This window comes from Aricia agestis, chromosome 1 (assembly GCF_905147365.1).
Source record: "Aricia agestis chromosome 1, ilAriAges1.1, whole genome shotgun sequence".
In the NCBI taxonomy this organism is placed as follows: domain Eukaryota; kingdom Metazoa; phylum Arthropoda; class Insecta; order Lepidoptera; family Lycaenidae; genus Aricia; species Aricia agestis.
In genome coordinates this window covers 6,248,432-6,268,739 of record NC_056406.1, presented here as the reverse complement: position 1 = coordinate 6,268,739, position 20,308 = coordinate 6,248,432, and the positions used below count along the sequence as shown (strand labels likewise).

General features: G+C 37.7%; 4 protein-coding genes across 15 annotated transcripts in view; 2 read left to right on the top strand and 2 right to left on the bottom strand.

The window, feature by feature from the left end:
* Window positions 1-4,982, top strand: part of LOC121734366 (ubiquitin carboxyl-terminal hydrolase 20) — a 32,161-nt gene extending 27,179 nt beyond the window's left edge. For both annotated transcript variants that reach the window (XM_042124939.1, XM_042124930.1), the window contains exons 18-21: window positions 143-286; window positions 2,508-2,634; window positions 3,255-3,383; window positions 3,603-4,982. In XM_042124939.1, the coding sequence (XP_041980873.1) occupies window positions 143-286; window positions 2,508-2,634; window positions 3,255-3,383; window positions 3,603-4,160 (958 nt within the window). In that variant the 3' untranslated portion in view covers window positions 4,161-4,982. The remainder of the gene's footprint in view (window positions 1-142; window positions 287-2,507; window positions 2,635-3,254; window positions 3,384-3,602) is intronic.
* Window positions 4,983-7,783: 2,801 nt separating this feature from the next.
* Window positions 7,784-11,285, bottom strand: LOC121734407 (zinc finger protein Gfi-1b-like). The gene has a single exon (XM_042125020.1). It carries the CDS (start codon window positions 10,977-10,979, stop codon window positions 9,459-9,461), a length of 1,521 nt encoding a protein of 506 aa, XP_041980954.1. The 5' UTR covers window positions 10,980-11,285; the 3' UTR covers window positions 7,784-9,458.
* A 2,012-nt stretch (window positions 11,286-13,297) lies between these two features.
* On the top strand, window positions 13,298-15,180 carry LOC121734490 (elongin-C). 3 transcript variants are annotated; one of them, XM_042125120.1, is made up of 4 exons: window positions 13,298-13,379; window positions 13,746-13,816; window positions 13,973-14,165; window positions 14,650-15,180. In XM_042125120.1, exons 2-4 carry the CDS (start codon window positions 13,750-13,752, stop codon window positions 14,789-14,791), a joined length of 402 nt encoding a protein of 133 aa, XP_041981054.1. In that variant the 5' UTR covers window positions 13,298-13,379; window positions 13,746-13,749; the 3' UTR covers window positions 14,792-15,180. The 3 variants fall into 3 exon arrangements, with proteins under 3 accessions (XP_041981054.1, XP_041981046.1, XP_041981038.1); XM_042125112.1 differs by having other exon boundaries at window positions 13,298-13,386; XM_042125104.1 differs by lacking the exon at window positions 13,298-13,379 and adding an exon at window positions 13,520-13,554.
* A 429-nt stretch (window positions 15,181-15,609) lies between these two features.
* LOC121734303 (focal adhesion kinase 1) overlaps window positions 15,610-20,308 on the bottom strand; it is a 126,347-nt gene continuing 121,648 nt past the window's right edge. For all 9 annotated transcript variants that reach the window (XM_042124881.1, XM_042124889.1, XM_042124876.1 and 6 more), the window contains one exon: window positions 15,610-18,005. In XM_042124881.1, the coding sequence (XP_041980815.1) occupies window positions 17,441-18,005 (565 nt within the window). In that variant the 3' untranslated portion in view covers window positions 15,610-17,440. The remainder of the gene's footprint in view (window positions 18,006-20,308) is intronic.

The window sequence follows — 20,308 nt, the reverse complement described above, 5'->3', positions numbered from 1 at the left end:
TCGCTCGAGCCGATGATGCCTCTCTCTAGTTCGTGCCGCGCTCTCGCTTGCGGAACGGGACAATGACGTCATCTTTTTTGTGTATGCAGCCCGTAATATCGAGTTATCAGACGTTGTCATGTCAAAAAAATGATCTGTTCAGGTTCAACACGTGGGCGGAGCCAGGTCCGATCGACAACAGCGACTTCGTGTGCGGCCACGGCGGCGTGCGGCCGGAGCGCGCGCCGCACCTGCCGCGCCTCGCCGCCCGCCTGCCGCAGCCGCTGTGGGAGTTCCTGCACCACCAGTACGTTATGTTGTACCATTTGTACCATCGATGAAATTGATTCATAGACAGTTGACGGACCTACGTCATTTGGTTAAGTTGTGTCAATTTAATTTAAGTCGTGAGCTGTCGGCTGGATTGAAAATAAAGCCACTAACTTACGTCCGCCAACTGTTCAACTTATCTGATAGTAGTTCTGTGCTGAGTAGTGCTTTTAAGCATCTTGCGTGGGATAGAGGCCTTACCCGCAAGTACCGTAATTTGGGGTGAATAGATAGGTCTTCGAACTTTGGTAATTGTTTTCGTAAGGTTGCAGAACGGATACCCACTTTTTTAGTCGTGTATATATTGAGTCTTTGGCCAAACTATTGATATAAATTTGTTTCTCTTCGGATATGTTTGTAGATATTTAAAAAATACACAAAATATACGTAATTTCTAATTACTACTTATCAGGGGACAATAGACACACCTGAGGGGTGATTAGAAAAAAATTGTAGGGCTGCCTCGTTACAGTTTCCTTATAAGTATATTCTTTATTAGATAAAGGCAAGCAAACTCGAGAAGATTTCTTTAATTATTTATTAGTATAAAGTAAAATTATAATTTCAAATAGAAATCATCAATAATAAAAATGAATTTAAATGCTATAAATTTAGAATTTACCACGAAAACAAAACTAAAAGAGAAATTTGAACTGTAGATAATCACTACAAACTTTGTGGCAGCCCTGACATAATCATGGCTAATCACCCTTTGGCTGTGTCTATTAACCATATTTGCGTGCCTATTAACCTCTCAGGCGTGTTTATTCACCCCTTTCGTGTATCTAATCACCTCAAAAATTTAAAGAAAATAAGGCTTACGGAAAAAGAACAATTTTGTATACTTAATGCATATTCTTACCTTAATAACTATATCAAAATATATTATAACAGCACTGACCGCAATTTGAAGAAAACTATAAGCTATTATGACCAAAATTCACCGAAATACGGAGCTTCAAACTCGCTCGTCTACAACGACTTGTTTTGTTGTCAACTTTGAAATTAAATTTTGGCAGTTTTAGCGATGTAGCCACACATAAAAAATTGCCAGACTAAGGAGAATGATATCAACAAATTTATAAAGTTTCGGGTTTTTTTACTGGGGATAGGTACCGAGTTTGCCATAAAAAACATTAAAACTTATCCTAAGATTTTTTCCTATTGCCCCCTTCAATTCTATTCACCCCGGTTTACCGGTATGTAAGTTTCTACTAAGATTCGAAGTGTAGGATCGCGTGAGCCTACACCACTACAAAAATCATTTTTAGACAGTCTTAAGATGTACAGCCTTTCCAAACTTATTTTTATAAATAAAATTTACGGTTTTCGAGGAAAAACGCGAAAACCCTTAATTTCGCACATTTGACCTTGTAAAAATTTTTCGCACGAAAGGAATCGACGAAAACTTTTGAGGTTTTTTTTGTGATAGTGTAGCCTTTACCAACTATCAGCTGTACTTATCCTAATGCGGGGTTTACACGGGTGACTATGGCCGTAATTGTGAGCAATAAAGTGTTAGGTATATTATTATTATAGCCGCACGATTTATGCCGCAAGGCAAAAATCGACTGTCTAAATGGCAATTCGACTACGCCGCATGCGGCTCAAGCCGCATTCCCCTAAAAGTAGACTGCCAACCGACTTTTGGCGAGCCATTGGCCACATCGACACAAAATCGACCGTGCAAACGCTCAGTCGCAAGCGATCGCTTGCTGCGAATACATAGTTTGCCTGCACTGTACGCTCGCCTTAGTACGGTTTTCTTAATTTTTAATTGTTCAATTATTTCTCAAATAATGGATTGTTGAACGATTTCAATGCCCCTACGCAATGCGACTGTTTTACGCGTCATTTTCACGCAGAATGAACAAGGCACAAGCGATGTTTGTAGAAATGTGTAAATAGGGTGGCGATTCGGCTTGGACAGGCGATTCGACTAGTGACTTGCCGCACGACTAAAATCGAGCCGTAGAGAGAGTGTAAATCCACCAGCTGTATCCACGATGCAACAATGCGTAATTCAGTCGCTCTTTCTTCATCTCTGCGTAATGATTAATGTTGAATGAAACTTTACTTTATTGTGCACAATCAGTTAAATATTAAAAGTTTAAAACATAATATTATCTAAAAAGAAATTAGACAGAGGCAGCATTATTAGTAAGCAGCAATTTCAGATGTTGTTTTATCCGTTTCAGTTTCGGTGGTGGTCCGGCGGTGTCGCACGCGCACGAGTGCGGCTCGTGCGCGCGGGCGGCGGCGCGGCTGCGGGCGCGGCGCGAGCGGGAACTCGCCGCGTTCGTCGACCTGCATCGACGGTTTCAGGTGTATATTGTATAAGTGGACATTAGATGATTCATTGTATTGTACAATATCACGCTTCAATTTTATTGAACATTTTATTTGATGATTGAAGGCGCGCGATGTCCAATACCCTAGAGGCCTCGACAGTCAATAATTTTACGCAATACGTGATATTGCCGAATAAAATTTATCGTCTAGGGGTCCACCAAGGCGCGATACTTTAGTTCATAAGGAGCTGTAGGCCTACTACGAGGCAATTTTGAAACTCAAACAATCGGATGGACGTGAATGCCGCGTCCTGCTCTAACAACGTCATTTCACGTTTATTAGAGTATGACGCGGCATTTTGATACGATTGTTGAGTCTCAAAACGGTTTCGTGGTACAGCCCCTGACTTGAGACAGGACAGTCAGACAGACTAATGCAATATCAAACTTATGAACATGCGCACACTAGAAACAAATATCTTGAGCCTGGCGTGTGACGTGCCTCAAATGTGTGCTCACCCTAAAGTATATATTTTGTTAATTAAAGTATAAAAGTTTCTTAATTGTCCACCTCCATACTTCTGTACTTATTATCACTGTTAAGTAATTATCAAAAAAGGTAGGTTTTTTTGTGACATTTATTGTATATTATAGGAACAAGAACGACCCAGTGCAATATACGCGATCAGTATGCAGTGGTTCCGGCTGTGGCAGGCGTTCGTGAGAGACCGCGCGCGCCAGCCGCCGCCGCCCGTCGATAACACCAATATATGCAATAAACAGGTTTGTTTTCCTACCTACAAAGTTAAAAGAAGTTGAAGGCTTACTTTCCTCGCTTGACTTCTTACAGCTTTTTTTAATTTTCTAATAATTGTTTGTTTACTAGTAAGTAGATAACGAATATTCGTAGTAAGTAGTAGTAATAATGATAAGATAACAACAACGATAAGTGTCGACCGTGACTGTTGCGTTTCGACTGATAGTGTAACTCGCGTATTTCAGGAGGTGGATGGCGTGGTGACGTACGCGGTGAAGGCGGGGTCGGACCACGCGCAGCTCAGCGAGGAGCTGTGGCGGTTCTTCACCGGCGTTTACGGCGGCGGGCCCGAACTCCGCCTGCGCGCACCGGCCCCGCCCCCCGCGCCAGCCCCCGCCCCGCCCCCGCCGCCCGCGCCCCGCCCCCATTACGACTCCGACCGCGAGGACTACCGAACCAAATCCATCTCCGAAACGAACCTCCGAGACTCCGTGCACGGGGAGATGAGGAACCACTCGCTCCAGAACGTAAGGCGGTACAAGAAGAAGTCGGCCGAATCCGACGAGAACATCAGCTACCGGCACTTCCAGTACGAGAAGCACGAGCCCAACGGGAACTACCACTCCGACGACGAACCCGCCGGCCGGCTCGACAACGGCGTGGACGGCTCCGACCCCGACGAAGATGTCCCCGGCCGCCGCGACCCCGCCCCGCCCCCCGCGCCGCCCGCCGACGCCGCCTCGCACAAGACCAAGCCCAAGCCCGGCAAAGTGCGGAAAGCCAAGCGGAGAACCGTCAAATGATTCTGTACCGCGTTTCGGTCGGCGCTGCGGCCGGGCGGGGACTGAGTGCGGACTCATCCGGTTTGTTGTGAGTGTGATAGATACTAAGAATTATAAATCACAAGTTTACTAGACAAATTGAAAATGAAATGTTAAATGTAAATCTATATTTTTTTATAATATAATAATTTAAATCATTGTAGCTAAATTTTAGATATGTTTTTGCCGCTTGTAGAGTTGTCGGCGTGGCGAGCGATGACACTTTCGGTGCACTTTTGACTACATTCCTTCACGAGGCTCGTACGTTCGGTACGTGAAGCTTTTACATTTGAACTGCATATTAATAAACGGTTTAATATAATTCTGAATAATGGCATTTTTCAAAGTTAGATTACTAGTTAATAATAAAGTTTTGTTTGAGTCGCATTGTAAGTATGTTACTAGTACATAATGAATGATCACACGAAGCGATGTGCCACTGGGCACTGTCTAAAATCGTAATCAAAGAGTACACCGATTTGAATATTTTTCTATAGATATATCGGCCTCCCCTGCCGCTAGTATTTTAGTACAATTTTAGTTCAAATTCAGATCTAGACTCTGTACTGATTTAAAAAGTGCGTTTATAAGATGTGTATTTACAATTAAAATGTGTACTTCAAAGGTTTATAAAAGTTGTAATTATGAAATGATGTGTTTATAAATACATACATAATATTATAATCTAATTGCCACTTGCATTTCTTTTTCAACATTGTACCATGGGTAAGGTATTTATTTTGTTATTCCTGGTTCTAAGTCTATGTTATTTGTTATAACAGCAATAAAATGTATATAAAATGGACAAATTTTTGTATTTTTTAAATAATTTTTAAATAATCCCTATCGATTTTTTATTCATATAATTTTGTTAAAGCACCAAGATAACTTTGGGTAGGGGCGTGAAAAAAAAAACTCGTATTATTAAAACGATGACCAAAATATTTATTACACTGATGAACATTCCACTGAATAAATTGCAGGTACTGTATGAATTAATAAATCTAAGCCATTGCTGATACAACGCACAGATAATTTTAAAACAGCCCTTGTATGAAAACATTAGTTTTTGGAAAATATATATTGCAATGTCATTATAACTCAACTAACAATGTGGAGGATGATTATAACGTTTATATGATTACAAATAAATGTCAAAATATTGAAAAATACAATTATTAAATTCAATAATGCTCTTTATAAAAAATAAAAACCACATGGGTTACTTTTTCTTAACATTTAGTTTTCAAACCTCACAAAGGCACAAAGTTATTGGAAAAAGGCACTACTAGGCTAGCTTTACTCATATTTCAATCACATACAAGACTGTTATGACATTTACCGCCGTACTCAGAGACATTTAATTACGATTAACCTTCGATTTAATGAAGAGTTTGACAGATAATGTATAGGGCTTATGTCAAAATTTTAAATTAATTACAATTAAGTAATTAATGTTCCACTCTGAGTACGGCAGTTAATGTGATATTGGTAATTGTAATATACGCCTCTCACTTTTTACTTCATACATTTTTAAGACTTAAAAATTGTTACAAAATAACTAAGTAATTTTTGTATAACTTCCTCCAAAAATATTTTGTTGCACAAGCTAAAGAAATCAAAATTTTAAGGCCCCTATAATTGTAACATTAGTTACAAAACGCTACTAATTTAAATATTGTAGTTTTTCACGACAATAAGTAATATTATATAAATTGCTATCAATACACTCTTTTCTTAAATCAGAATAAGATGTGGTAAGCAAAATCATTGTGGTTCAGTTTGATTAGGTAAACTATTACTAAACATGTAACGAGCAGACGGATCGCTCGATAGTAAGTGAACACCGCCGCCAATGATCACCCTCACTTAGCTACACTCCAACTTTGATCATTGATGTTGCTTAAGGTTCTATCGTCCATATAGCTCCCTCTAGCTCTTGGGTGTTCGTAAGGTTGCGTAACCGAATTTAATTTGTAACTTTTGAATATACCTTTTTAAAAATCCGCAATATACCTATCCACAATATGTTTATAAATATTATATTTTATCAGCTTTACTATGACGACAGCGAGAAGTACGACCATAATCAAATATAGCACCACTGATTGCGAGCCGTGACTAATACAATATCCCACCGAAAATAGGAAACAGGAAAGCGGATAACAGTACCTAAATTTTAAATTCAGCGACAAAGATCATTAATTGATTTTGATGTATTTAAAAATACAATGTTAAAATCGTAGCGTTCTTGTAACATCGTCGAATATTCGTACATACAAAAAGAGAAAAATGTTACAACTCTTACAAATATACATAAACTCAAAATATATTATTTGGCATTACAAAACATTACAAAATTTACTGGCCGAACAAATTTTTTTGTTTATTTTTTATTTTATTTTAAACTGTAAACTCGTGTACATAGATTTAAATATGTATAGCTCAAATCAAAATTAGGACTCAAGGCCTATTTAAGTCGATAATTAAGATGCACCAATGCACACATAAGGTTTAATAAACAGTACAAAACTTAAAATAACTAGCAGTAAAAGATAAAATAGATCCATAAGTATCAATTTAGTTTGGCCAGTAGAACAATGTATACCACTATAACAGACGAGTTACACTCGATAGCTAATAAATATAAAGACATTAAAAACTGGATAAAATTAACAATAAATTATGCAAAAACATATTTAAAGGAATATAGAACACTTGGTGTCACAAACAAAATAAAACAGATTATCATAAGTTGACCCCTGATCAAATAAATGCCAACGAAATTTCTGGTAAAATCCAATGAGGAGTACCGACATGATAAGTAAAGAAAATTATATTTAAGAATATATAGACAATAATAACGATAGATATTGTACAAAGTCTTTGATATGTTAACAATTACAATATATCTAAAATATGTTTGATACAAAAATATATTTTATATCGTTGTTATTCACTGTAACAGAACTAAAAATAATAAAATTTAATATTGTGCTTTTTTTACAATTTGTACTTTGCATTGGAATATGCTATTGGTAAAAATAATCAACTTGGGCTAAAATTGTTTATAAATAATTATTATGATTAACAAACAAACCAGTTACTGTTTCACCCAGAAATGAGTTCATCAGCTCTTTCAACTACATATTAAAAAAAATATCCTGTGTAAAGTACCTACATGTAGTTTAATTTGTCTATTTCAGAAACATGTACTGCATTTTAATGACTAGGGAATTATAGAGTGAACTAAATACTTGTAAAAAATATAAAATCTCCCAAGTGGAAGAGTAGTAAAATGTGTAACATTGTATGTATTCAAAGAAAACATTACTCAATTTTTACCAAAATAAACACAACTAGGGGTTTTGAAAAATGCAAAAACCATGAAGTTCTGGATAACTCAGATTGCTTTTTTACTTCTGTATTTTAGTACTTATTTACTTTATAAATTTCTTTTTCAACATGTTTCTAAGTTCAATTGCAATTTATAAAATTTAGTCTTAACAAAATATTTAAAACAAAGTCAGCTTTTACAGCATGAATATTACAAACTAAGGTGAAACCAATAAGCATAATACAATACATATATTAAAATTTATCAATATGTTCATATTGCAGCACACAGTAACATTAAATTAAACACAAGAGTTTTGTATTTATAATTATAAACCAGCCCATGGTTGTGTGTATTTCTCATTAAAAAAAAACTTCTAATTCTGTCACTAACCTAACATAGTAGTTTAACTTCTAGACATAATAATAAGTTGCAATTGAGGTAGATAAAATTTTTTACAGTCCTATTAACCTAAAAGATTAGAAATATATTTACATGTTCTAAAATATGAAGCGTGTACAACGTTGGATCTCTCTTTAACACATAAATGCTTTGCAATTACTAGACGCCAAACATCATTTTTATAAGGTTTTGTTTAAAAAATAAACTTAAAATTATTTTACATTGGGTTGTTTTTTTTTTTAAATTTCAAATTATTTTTGTATATATTTCAATGGTTAACTAAATATATTGAAACTTAAATTTATGTTCTACTCATGATTTTATTATCTGTTTGAAATTACTGCTGTCCTTTGCTGTCCTGAATTTAAAACTCAATTTGCATCCTTATTGATATTTTCTTCATGAGTAGAATCTAATTTAGTAAGTATACATAATATTTATTTTTTTATATTAGATGACAACACTAGCTACACACAATGCCAATAAAAACCACTAAATTATTATTATTATAAGAGAAATGTAAGGCACCTAATAATGCTGTTATAAACCCTTCCATTTCAAAAAAGTTAACCTAATGTTTAGACATCTTAATTTGAAAAATCTATACAATTAAAGACAACAAAAATATTTAAATTTTTCTCATTACGTATATAAATTTACATGATAAGAGATTTTATTAAGTCATCAATTTATATTGATGCTTAGTGCTTATATTTTAAAAGAATAGTCCAGAATGTATTTGGCACATTTACATTTTAAAATATATTATAATAGGTACACTAGTCACTAGTGTTCCTTTAATAAAGGCAGACCCAATTGGTATATTATGCTAGGGAAGCAAAAAAATCTATTTTATAACTGCATTAGTCCATTATTCATTAATAAAATGAAATGACCCCTAATACAGTCAATTAAACAGATATTTTACTTATTTGCTTCTGAGGTATATATTTAAACTATTTCTAAATCCTGTATACTGTTTGTTGGGGTAGTAAACTATAACTTAACTTGTAAAAAAAAACTTGTTTTGGACTACTCAAGACAGATCTGTATATTTTTATTACTTTATGAATCAACTTAGCCCACAACTTGCCTATATAATCTTTTTATCCATGAAGGGTTCTAGCTCTCTAGTTGTACTATCATCAAGTTAAAAAGCAGTAAGACACTCAGAAACATATAATACAGCCTACTGCTTTTGTAAGAGCTGAGTAACCCCATAACACCCTGCTATCTCACATCTCTGCCCCAAACAAAGCCTCCAGCTGAGACGTTACTTCAGTTGCTCGTGGAGTTGGTCCCCTTTATACTCCCAATCATGGTTACACATATCCACTATACATAAACCTACAATTCCGAAAGTACATACATGACTAGATCACATATTCATGTAGAATTCGGAAGCATATTTCTATTGTTTCAATAAAGTACTACTACTAACTGTAAATGTTGGTTTCAATTAAATTAATCGAGCTCAGTTATCTTACCTAGTGAGGTAGTTCATTAGTAACAGCATTGGAAATCAATGTATACGGATAAACTTAGTGAGGTGGCGGAGGAGGGAGCGGTGGCTTCGGACTCTGTGCAGTTTGGAACGCTTGCGTGAAAGCAGGAAGCCTCTGCTGCCCATGACTTTCTTCACTAACAAAAGTCTGTTCACTTTCATTTAATATTCCTAGCATTTGACTGGAAAGTCCAGAGGTTCCCTCCCCAGGGTCGATCAATAAGGAATCCACACTGTCTCGTGTGAGTAAATCTAACTGGTCAGACAGTGGTTGTGTTGTGATATACGGCAAGTCCGTTGGCGTTTGTGTATATTCGGGTGACACTAAAAACAATTCTAGAATTTCACTACTCGGTGAGGTCGGTTGCTCCAATTTTATTTCTAGAGGATCTTCCGTTTTTATCAAAGGATCTACTTTAATATCAATACATGGAACTTCAACCGCTATATCCGAGGCCGGCACGCCGGTTTGACTTTCTTGACTTACCTCCTTTGGCAAGGATTTCCAAATTTCAAAATCAGTAGTTTCTACAGTATATTGTGCATAGCTTTCTTTCATTGTAGTTTCTATAGGTGGATCCTTCGAAGTACCTACAGCGGCCGACCTCCATGATTCATCTGGGTGAGCATTTTTAACATGTCTCACTAAGTGATCCTTTCGACCAAATTTCTGGGGGCAATGAGGACATAAAAAGTCTCGTCTACCAGTGTGAACGACGGAATGTCTCCTGACATCTTTAGCAGTAAAGAATCTCCTCTCACAGTGATCACATACAAATTTCTTATCACATTCACTCTTTACAGTGCGACTGCCCGTATGTACTTTTAGATGATAGACTATATCCTGTTGTGAAGTAAACGTTTGATCACATATTTTGCATTGCAAGTTTCCCTCCTCAGCAGAATGTAAAGCTGCATGTTTACGGTAGCTGAGCAAAGATGTGTAAGATTTTCTGCAGCCTGGCCAATCACATGTGTAGTGTATCTTAACGGGATTGTGCACCCTCTCATGATTTGTAAGGTGGTCCTTACGATTGAAAGTCCTACCACAAACTTTGCATGCAAAGGCTCTAGATTCACTGTGAATAAGACTATGACGCACTAGCTTAAACTTGGAATTGAAACGCTTTTCACATAGATCACATGAAAATGGCAGTTCTCCAGTATGAGAGAGTATATGTTGGCTGAGCTTACCCGGGCTGGAAAACCGTTTATCGCATACGTTACAGATGTGTCGCTTGTAGCGCGGCCGGATCGTTCGGCGGTCGGGCGAAGGCTGGCTGGGCGCCCCCGACCCGCTCGCCCCGCCAGACGCACCCTCGATTTTCTTTGGCGGCAGTGTGGGTACTCTTCTGGCGACTTTGACCGTTCGAAACGTGTGTTTTATACTGCGTCCGGTGCCTCCGCGAGCTACGAACTCTAGTTTCGTAGGTATCTGCTCTGCAGATGGTGCTATGAAGATCTTCTGCGAGGCGGCCGTGTTTTGGCTGCTCGTCCCCTCCGTAAACTCGGAGCCGCCCTCCGCGTCTTCTCTTGGGTTCGGTGGCGAGCTGGCCATCTCGCGCACATTTTTAATGCGCTTGTCGCTATATCACTGATTCCTTATCACGCGTCGTAGTCGTATCGGCTCCGCTGTAGCGCAGGATCGTCGTGATGGCAGAAAACATTTCTGTCACATTGACGGTCTGGAAGCCTTTTTCGTATTCGTGTCACATGGCTCTCACAATTTTTCAGAGGTCCTTTTCGATTTTTCTGCGAATATTTTGAGTTACAAAATTTTTTAGCTTCAAATTCAATAAAAATGCATGCAATATATAAAATTTGCTTAAAAATTGCAATTTTTCTGAGAAATACGTAGCGGTTGACAACGAAATGTCAAAATAATAAAATTTGAATGAAAAAGCCAAAAGGTCTTGTCAAAAATTTCGCTGAATTTTCGTCGCGGACGGACGGAGAACGGCGGCCGCGGCCGACGCGCGAAGGACCGCGGACGTCGGACGGACTACTCACTACAGGTACAGACCATAGATATTTCATAATTCATATTATGGGCAGCGAACACTACGGCGCGCGGCGAAGGTTTCTGAATTCACATGCTTTCAGTACTTATAAATAAGTACATAAGTTGCTTTATGGGCGAAGGCGAAAGGCCTCATTCCTCAACGACGCGACGGGCAGGCCCACATTAGGTACTTAGAGAATGCTAACGGGCAGGCCGTAGGCCGTACTTAAAGGCCGTAGATATTCTCTTTGGCCGTAGGCCTCAGTGCAGCGCACCTTTTATAAAATATGTTTTTACTTTTTATGGTGTTAAAAATATTATTCTGTGACATAATATTCTACATCCTGAACCTAGTTCCAACATCGCTAGTTTCGTTAACCAGTATTTTTTAACCCACGACAAAAAAGAGGAGTATTTTAAGTTAGTTTGACGTGTCTGTCTGTCTGTTTGTCTGTCCGTCTGATTACATCAGATTCAGAACGAGTCCACCTCATATTATATAAAATGGTAAAATTAAATGTTTACCAATGAAAGCGCTCTGAAACTCTTTGAACTGCGTTAAGCGTTTTATACCTCACACGATTTTCAATACACCAAATACTAATAATAGCCAATAGGTATGTGTTAAGATATGTCATATCACATACTTATTATTAGTAATTGGTGTATTGAAAATCGTGTGAGGTATGTCCGATAAAAACTGTAAAATATGCTTACAATCTTAATGGCCTGTTTCACCGCTTCCTGATAAGGTGGGTTATTTGACAGATTTTCTATACTCCATTTGTCAAATTAAGTGGTAGATTATGGATAGCCTTATCAGGAAGCGGTGAAACAGGCCCTTAGTATTTTGTTGTTATTCATTTCAAAAATCATTTACGAGAAAAGAAAAGTCATTTGGGAAGAAAAAACTTTTTTCTTCCCCATGATGAATAATAACAAAAGACTAAGGGCCTGACAAAAAATGAAACGAACACAGCTACTTTTTTCAAAAAAGTAGCCGTGTTCGTTTTATTTTTTCGCAGTTTGGCAGCTGACTGTCAACTTCATAATTGAGTGTCATGTTCAATAAAATCTATCTATATATAGATAGGTATATAAAACTCAAAGGTGACTGACTGATTGACATAGTGATCTATCAACGCACAGCCCAAACCACTGGACGGATTGGGCTGAAATTTGGCATGCAGGTAGATGTTATAACGTAGGCATCCGCTAAGAAAGGATTTTGATAAATTCCAACTCCAAGGGGTTCAAATAGGGGATGAAAGTTTGTATATAATAATGCTTCTTAACGCGAGCGAAGCCGCGGGCAAAAGCTCGTAATGAATAAAATACTAACAAATTCTGTCAGATTTTAGAACATGACACTTACACTGACACTAATTTTTAACTTCGCGCATGCGCAATGTGCATTGAAAAACTAAACGAACACGACTAATAAGAATGGGAGTTTTACCGGGAATGTGAAAAGTGATGTTGTGTTTTTATATTATTTTCCTAAAATTGTGTAATTAGTGTTTAATATGTAATATTGGTAGGATATTAACTATTAGATATTCGTTATCGAGCACAAGTGTAGGAAAGTGATGTAATAACCAGAAACGTGCTCTTTTGTGTTCCCTCCAAAACTCCATCGAAAGTTTCAGTAAAGCGTCTACCACTTTACTGAATCGACCGACTTGACTTCTTGACTGTATTGACTTTATACTTCTTTGACTAGACTTTGGACTTGACTGACCTGACGATATAGAAAAAAATGTATTAAAGAATAAATTACTCGACGGTGGCCATAGTTATAGCCGAAGTGCCATTATAAGAAAAAAAAGTAAGAATGTCAATCAATTATCACTGTCGTCTGTCAGCAGCTGTCACTTGTCAGCAAAAATCAGCATCTCCAAAAAAATTGTAATTTTCAGAAAATAACCTGAAACTATTTTTAAATTTTTCCGTAAGGCGTAAGGTAATAAATAGCTATGAATTAAACTTCTAGCATATCATACTTTAAAAAAATTTATAACCCTAACATCATTTTTGTTAATACACTTGGTTAGATAATTTTTAAGTTTGTTTTGTTACAGTTTACTCATTGACTATAAAAATTTAAGCTTATGTATTTTATAGTCAATGAGTATAAAATATAAAATTTTAACTATATATTAATATAGAGACAAAACACTATTTTAATATATTTCTTATTGTCTTGTTTCTTTTATCACAAGATTTGATGGATAGTTCAAAATTTAATTTTTTTATTTCTTTACCTTTTTATTTTGATAACCATACCCAGGATCACCGATGTAATATAATGTATTATTTCAGAAACATGTCTGACGTTGGTGGTACAGTCGCTGCTCCTGCTGGAGATGAGCTTCGCTCTGGCGCTGCAAGTGGTACGATCATAAAGGCTGTATTATGTATACAGATCAATTTAGACTCCCACACAAATTAATTTAAGACTAAGAGTTATGCAAGATCAATTTTGATATTTTATTAAAGGGCTAAATAAGTATGAAAATATGAAATTGTGCAATTTTTTGTTGCAATAGGTGGTGACGAGAAGGTGTATGGTGGTTGTGAAGGACCAGATGCCATGTATGTGAAGCTGGTATCTTCTGACGGCCACGAGTTTATTGTGAAGAGGGAACATGCCCTCACTTCTGGTACTATTAAAGCTATGCTCAGTGGCCCGGGACAGTTTGCTGAAAATGAAGCCAACGAAGTCAATTTTAGGGAAATACCGTAAGTTGTATCCTGAAGAGCTCTTATTAGTACTGCATCACCAAGCACTGTTATACTTTTGAGAGCTCCAATAATGTACATGTTATTTCAGTTTTTCCTTTTTGAGGAATTCTTGATCCTTCCTTACTTAATGAGAATTACTTTTCTTTACATGATTTAAGGACTTATTTTTGATAAATCAATAATAATTATTTGTATGGACAATAATTATTAATTATTATTGTCCATACTTATATTATAACTGCAAAAGTGTGGCTGTTTGTCTATGTGTTACCTCTTCACGGCCAAACCGCTGAACCGATTTTGCTGAAATTTCGTATAGAGATACTTTGAGCCCCGGGACAGGTCTGAGGTCACAGGACATTAGATACTTTTTATCCCGAAAATTGAATTTTGGCGCAACAGACTTGCGGGTGTCTTCTAGTTTGTTATAATTTTGTGTGTACTTAATATTCTTCACCGAACTAGAATTATATTGTTTCAGGTCCCATGTTCTTCAGAAAGTATGTATGTACTTCACATACAAGGTACGCTACACAAACTCCTCTACTGAGATTCCCGAGTTCCCCATTGCACCAGAAATTGCTCTGGAACTGCTGATGGCTGCTAACTTCCTTGACTGTTAATTATAAGTTTAACCATGGTGGTTATATAATATTATGTATAACAGGCAAAAGTTAACTAGGCACCAGTCTAAGTAAACTCTTTATTTCAACTCTTTATTGAGAGTCACTTTCTACTTTGTTTTATATAGCAGACTGTCAGCTTGATTTGTATGTTGATAAATAAAAATTAGAAAGAGATTTTTAATACACAGCAATATCATTTTTTCATGACTAGCAACATTCTATAGTTTTGGCTAGGTAATTTGACTTAAACTGAGTCAATATATTTTGATGTTTCTTCGGGCATTTGTTTGATGTGGGTTTGGATTTATTATTTTTAGATTTTTTTTTACTAATTATAAAAATTTTGTATTCTCTGGTTATGTGCCACAATACACATTTAAGTATAATAGTGTTTTTCTTTTCTATGAAACTCAAATGCTTATCTTCGCCTTAATTTTCAAAAGCCTGTGAGTTTAGGCTAGTTATAAATATTTTTTATCCTTCGACATGATGGCTAGGATAGTTTCCATTAGATAATGATAGTTTTCCATTGGTCCAATCTATGAAGCGCGTCATAACTCATAACTCACAATATTTTAATATCTCGAAATTGTGTAGGAAAATAGACTATACTTGTGGTACATACATGGACTATGGTTAACAATATAAAAGTAACTTAGCAAGTGTAGCTTGTGGCACAGCGCGTAAATTTACTTTTATAATAATTAATAGTTATTGCATAAAATTATAACTAATATACATACATAAATAAAGAGAAATATTTCTAGGAAAGCTGCAATGGGTAGAGAATAAACAAATAAAAATAAAAAGCAACATATTGACCAGTCCTTTATTCAGTTATGCATAAACAAAATCCGGTCCATGAGAGATACAGACACCCGCGCGACCGCTCACGCACTTTGGAATGACTCCTGCTTACCTAACATAAACAATTTACAAATAAATCGACAAGATCCATCAATAAATAAATTCTGATATAATTACACAACTAATCAGTTACGACTCTATCTTGTTGAGATCTAAGCTTATAGTAAACTTTGGATAAAAATTAAAATTATTGACAATATTGGTTTTGTACATTTTTACAAAGAAATAATAATGTTTGTCGTTTACAATACTGTGTAAGAATGCCGTAAACTAAATGCACACTTGAGACACTTTACGCACCGCAACTTAAAACTGCAGTCGGCCAAAAGTAAGTGCCAGAAATCAGTTTATATAAATGCGAAGTAAGTACTTAGTAACTGCGAAAATAAGATTTATATTGTAAAGCTTTTACCATCGATAATCTTCTTTAAAATTGTAACATTTTAAGCGCCGACTGTACAGTGTAATACTTTATTCAAAATCATATAAATACATTAGTAGGTAATAATAATGTACAAATACTTGTAAATTAATTAAGTGCATACGTTTATTAGGAATGTGCGCCACTGACTGCTCGAACACAATCAATCTCACAAACACTGAAGAACGCGCTAAATCATTTAAAATGTTGTTTGACTTATTTGTCGCGCGTTGTTAGAATTCAAGAGAAAGAATCTCTACTTAGATGTTGTTAACGATAAAGCTATAGCCGATGTTACTGTTTCTTTTTAAAAGTAAATTAATTGTATCCATCTGAGAAAAAGAAGAAATCTCTAATCGATTTCACAATTGTCTCTCTTTTCTTGATCGGTTTTGAGAATAAGATTTAAATTTAATCCAATGACCTAATGGTTTAAGAATAATGTTTTGCTACATCATGGAAATAACATACTATTGGTTATAGGGCTGCCACTAGCTCATTGATGTTATGATATTATATAAAAAAATAGAGAAATTCTAAAAAAATATAAGTACAAACATAAACACGATTAAAAATGTTGAGTATTTCAATGAACGAAAGACAATGGCAACCCTCACACTATGACATGACATGACATGACCATACATAATAATTGAAGATATGTAACTCGAAGCAACACTATATTCAGTTACAAGCGAAACAATGCCAATGATATGTCGACCATTATAATATATTTAGAACCAGACTTTCTATTTATCAACCCATAATTTTTTTGTGAATTTTGTATTTTTTTATGAAAATGTAAATGATACGGAAGACATTTCAGACGTTTTGTATTTACGTGTTACGTTTCAAACTAAACATTCAAGCGTTTCTCCATCTCTTCTGAAACAATAATATAATTTCTGTGTTTAAACATTACACTAATTATGATCTGCTCATCACCCATAGAAAGTCCGGTTCGATTACATATAAACTCCAACGAATAAAATATATTGTAATCATTTATAACCGAACACTAGGTTCCGAATTCCGATACACTCGATATCGCTGATATATATTTAGCAATCGATACAAGCGAACGGCACTAGGAAGCGAACTATAACGTGGACGATACAACGAAACCGGTGAGTGGGGGCGACTACGCCCGCGGGCGCGGATCCGGGGGCGGGACGAACGAAAAAACATCAAACTCGCGATCGGCGTCGTTTTGCGTTCACAACGTTATTTCAAAATAAATACACTCTACTTAGTCCGATTGAGGTTACCGACGGTTTAGGGCCCCGAGCCCGCCGGAATCCGCACCCGAGCCCCGCTCGAGGAAGTGGCACTACAAGCGAACTAGGGGTGGGGCGCGCTCAGCCGCGGTCGGCGTGCGCGGTCTGGTCGACTGGGATCATCTTCCTGCTGACGGAGTATACGGGCGGGGCGTCGAGCTTGCCGGCCAGCGCCTGCACGCGGCTGCGGACGGACTCCGCGGGCGCGTCGTCGGTGTCGTCGGCGGAGGGCTGGAAGGAGCCGCCCTCGGTGCCGTACGCGTGAAGCGGCTCGCGCACGTTGCCGTACAGGTTGTAGCTGTGTATGAGAGTGGACACGCGGTTGCCGGCGACGGGCAGGCTGGTGTGCTCCCGGGGCGCGTCGGGCCGGGTGAGGGCGGTGGTGACGGGCTGATCGATTCTGAAGTCGGGTTTCGGCGGCTCGTCGTCGGCGGCCTGCGGGTTCTGCGGGGTGAGGGTGGTGCCCTGCGGTGCGAGCACCGGGTTCTGCGAGTTGAGCGTCCGGTTCTGGGGGCGGGGCTCGGGGGACGGGTCCTCGAGGGCGGAGCGCCAGTCCACGTGCGGGTACCGCTCGCGGATGCAGTCCACCACGTCGAGGAGGTTCTTCGCGTCCATCGCTAGTACGTGTGCCGCTGCTAGCATGCTCCTGTAACGACACAAAACATTAACAATATTAACCGATTCAGTGCGGATGACACGGGAGCCGTGTCATTTGAAAAACGATTGTACCTCCCTCAAATTTCACTTTAGAAGGTTCTACTCCGAACAAAACCGTCTAAATTTTTTACGTAAAACAAGCTTATAGGCTTCCTCTCTGAATATTCTGTGAATTGAAAAAAGTAGGTGCTGTCTCATTTTTTAGCCCACCGTACATTATCCGAAATTTCTGATCACAAAAATTCGGATGCCCGCCGGAACGTACTCTGTTCATACATTTTGTTGTGGACCCCGCATACTATCAGAATTCTGACGTGTCAAAATGTATGAGCGTCCGAATTTTTCTGATCATAAATTCGGATAATGAGCGGTCGGGCTTTTTAGTAGTAAACTTTTAAGAAAACAAAGAAGTAATATTGGGAGTCCATATTATTCTATATTATTTTAGACTTTCAAGTTCTCGCATTTTTTAAAATAATAATGTAGAAAAATACTTGCGTTGACATCAAAGTATTACTAATCTACTAACGATTTTTGTTTTAATCTAAGTTGTTTCTTTCGAAAATATTTCTAACTAGCTGTTTCCGCAAACTTCCTTATCCATAGGAATAAAACGTTTCCCTGCGGTTAAAAGTGGTCGTGTAACTATAAGCTTTATTACTGGAACCTAAATATCGTGCTTATGAAATTTATTGAAAATCTATATATCGAGAAAACTTAGTTTTTGTGTATGGAATTGGCTAGTTGAACTTCTTTAAAATTATCTACGAACTATTTAATATAGATAGATCTATTTAATATAGATAGGTACTCATTTTTCTAACTTTGAAACCTACAAAAGGTTTGCAACATCTGAATAACAAAATCGCTTACCTGCCATTTTCAGGCTTACACTTAGTAAAACTACTCGAAATCAACTCAAAACAACGTAGCCTTCCGTCAACAACAATGGTTTGGGCTCAACTAAATAAATCAAGGTAATAATAATAATAATATCTATGGACGCTTCACACCACGTCAGTCTGGCCCCGTGCTAAGTACCTAAAGGACTTGTGTTACAGGTACCAGACAACGGAAATATATTTAATACTTTTATACCATACATATATTTAAGATTTTTATTATATCATACACATATTTAATACACATCCAGACCCGGGAACATTGAAAACTTTTTGTTCCGTCGGCGGGATTCGAACCCGCGACCCCCGGCTTGAGCTACCGACGCGCTCACCACTGAGCCACAGAGGTCGTCAAAGGTAATACGAGCGTAAAAACTAAAAAAAAACATAAAGCTTTTTGAACGTGGCGGATGACACGGTAGCCATGTCATCTACTTCTATGGCGTATGACACGGCTCACGTGTCACGGGAAAATTGTATGCCGCCACGACTGAAAGTCTTCAAAAAGGTGCGCCGCATTGAATCGGTTAAACATAATAGTAAAGGTACAAGTTGGAAGCCGACTACATGAGGCGGCAGCAGATGACGTGTCGCAGTGACACTACTGGTTTCTATTTATTTCTATGAATAAGTGTCGCTAGCTCGTGTCAGTTAAGGCGCCAACCCACCGCGGCGCACGGAGAGGCTACGCACGTGCGTCAAGCTTCGCTTTGTAAGAAAATATATGTGACTGTTTCCACTGCAACCCACGGACACGCTTCGCACGAATTGACTCACATAGCTTGCTCGAATATGGTGCACACGTAGCTCAACGCTGGCCACGCTACGCATGCTATAGATCAGTTAACTAAAGATGGCTCATTCACAGTGCTCACACTTATGCAATTTCACTATACAGTATGTTTAAAAATATAATATGTTTGCATCATGATAAAAATTATCGTATGATCTGCGTACGATAATAATATGCTATCGTACATCGTACGTACGCACAAAATTATCGTATGTATACGATAACTATCGTACGGTTCCGAACCCTGGCCGCGCGCCGATCATACGTTACCGACTTGTATCATCACGCTGTATTTATAAACAGTAGTATAAGAAAAACAATAACTGTCCCCTTCACGCTCATAAGATAGACCGCGCGCGAGAGAGACGGACAGACTTTTTATGATGCGTATGTAGTACGACGTCACGCCACGCGCTTATTCACAGACACTACACAAGCGTAATGTTTAAATGTGTTGATCGTGCCAGCTCTTGTTAACTGACCTGTATGCACGGGATACACGGAAGCGTGTACATACTACATAGGCAGTGGAAACGTTGACCCACGTAGTCAAAGAAATAAATCCGTGCACGTGCACGTCCACGCGTGCGCGTGGCC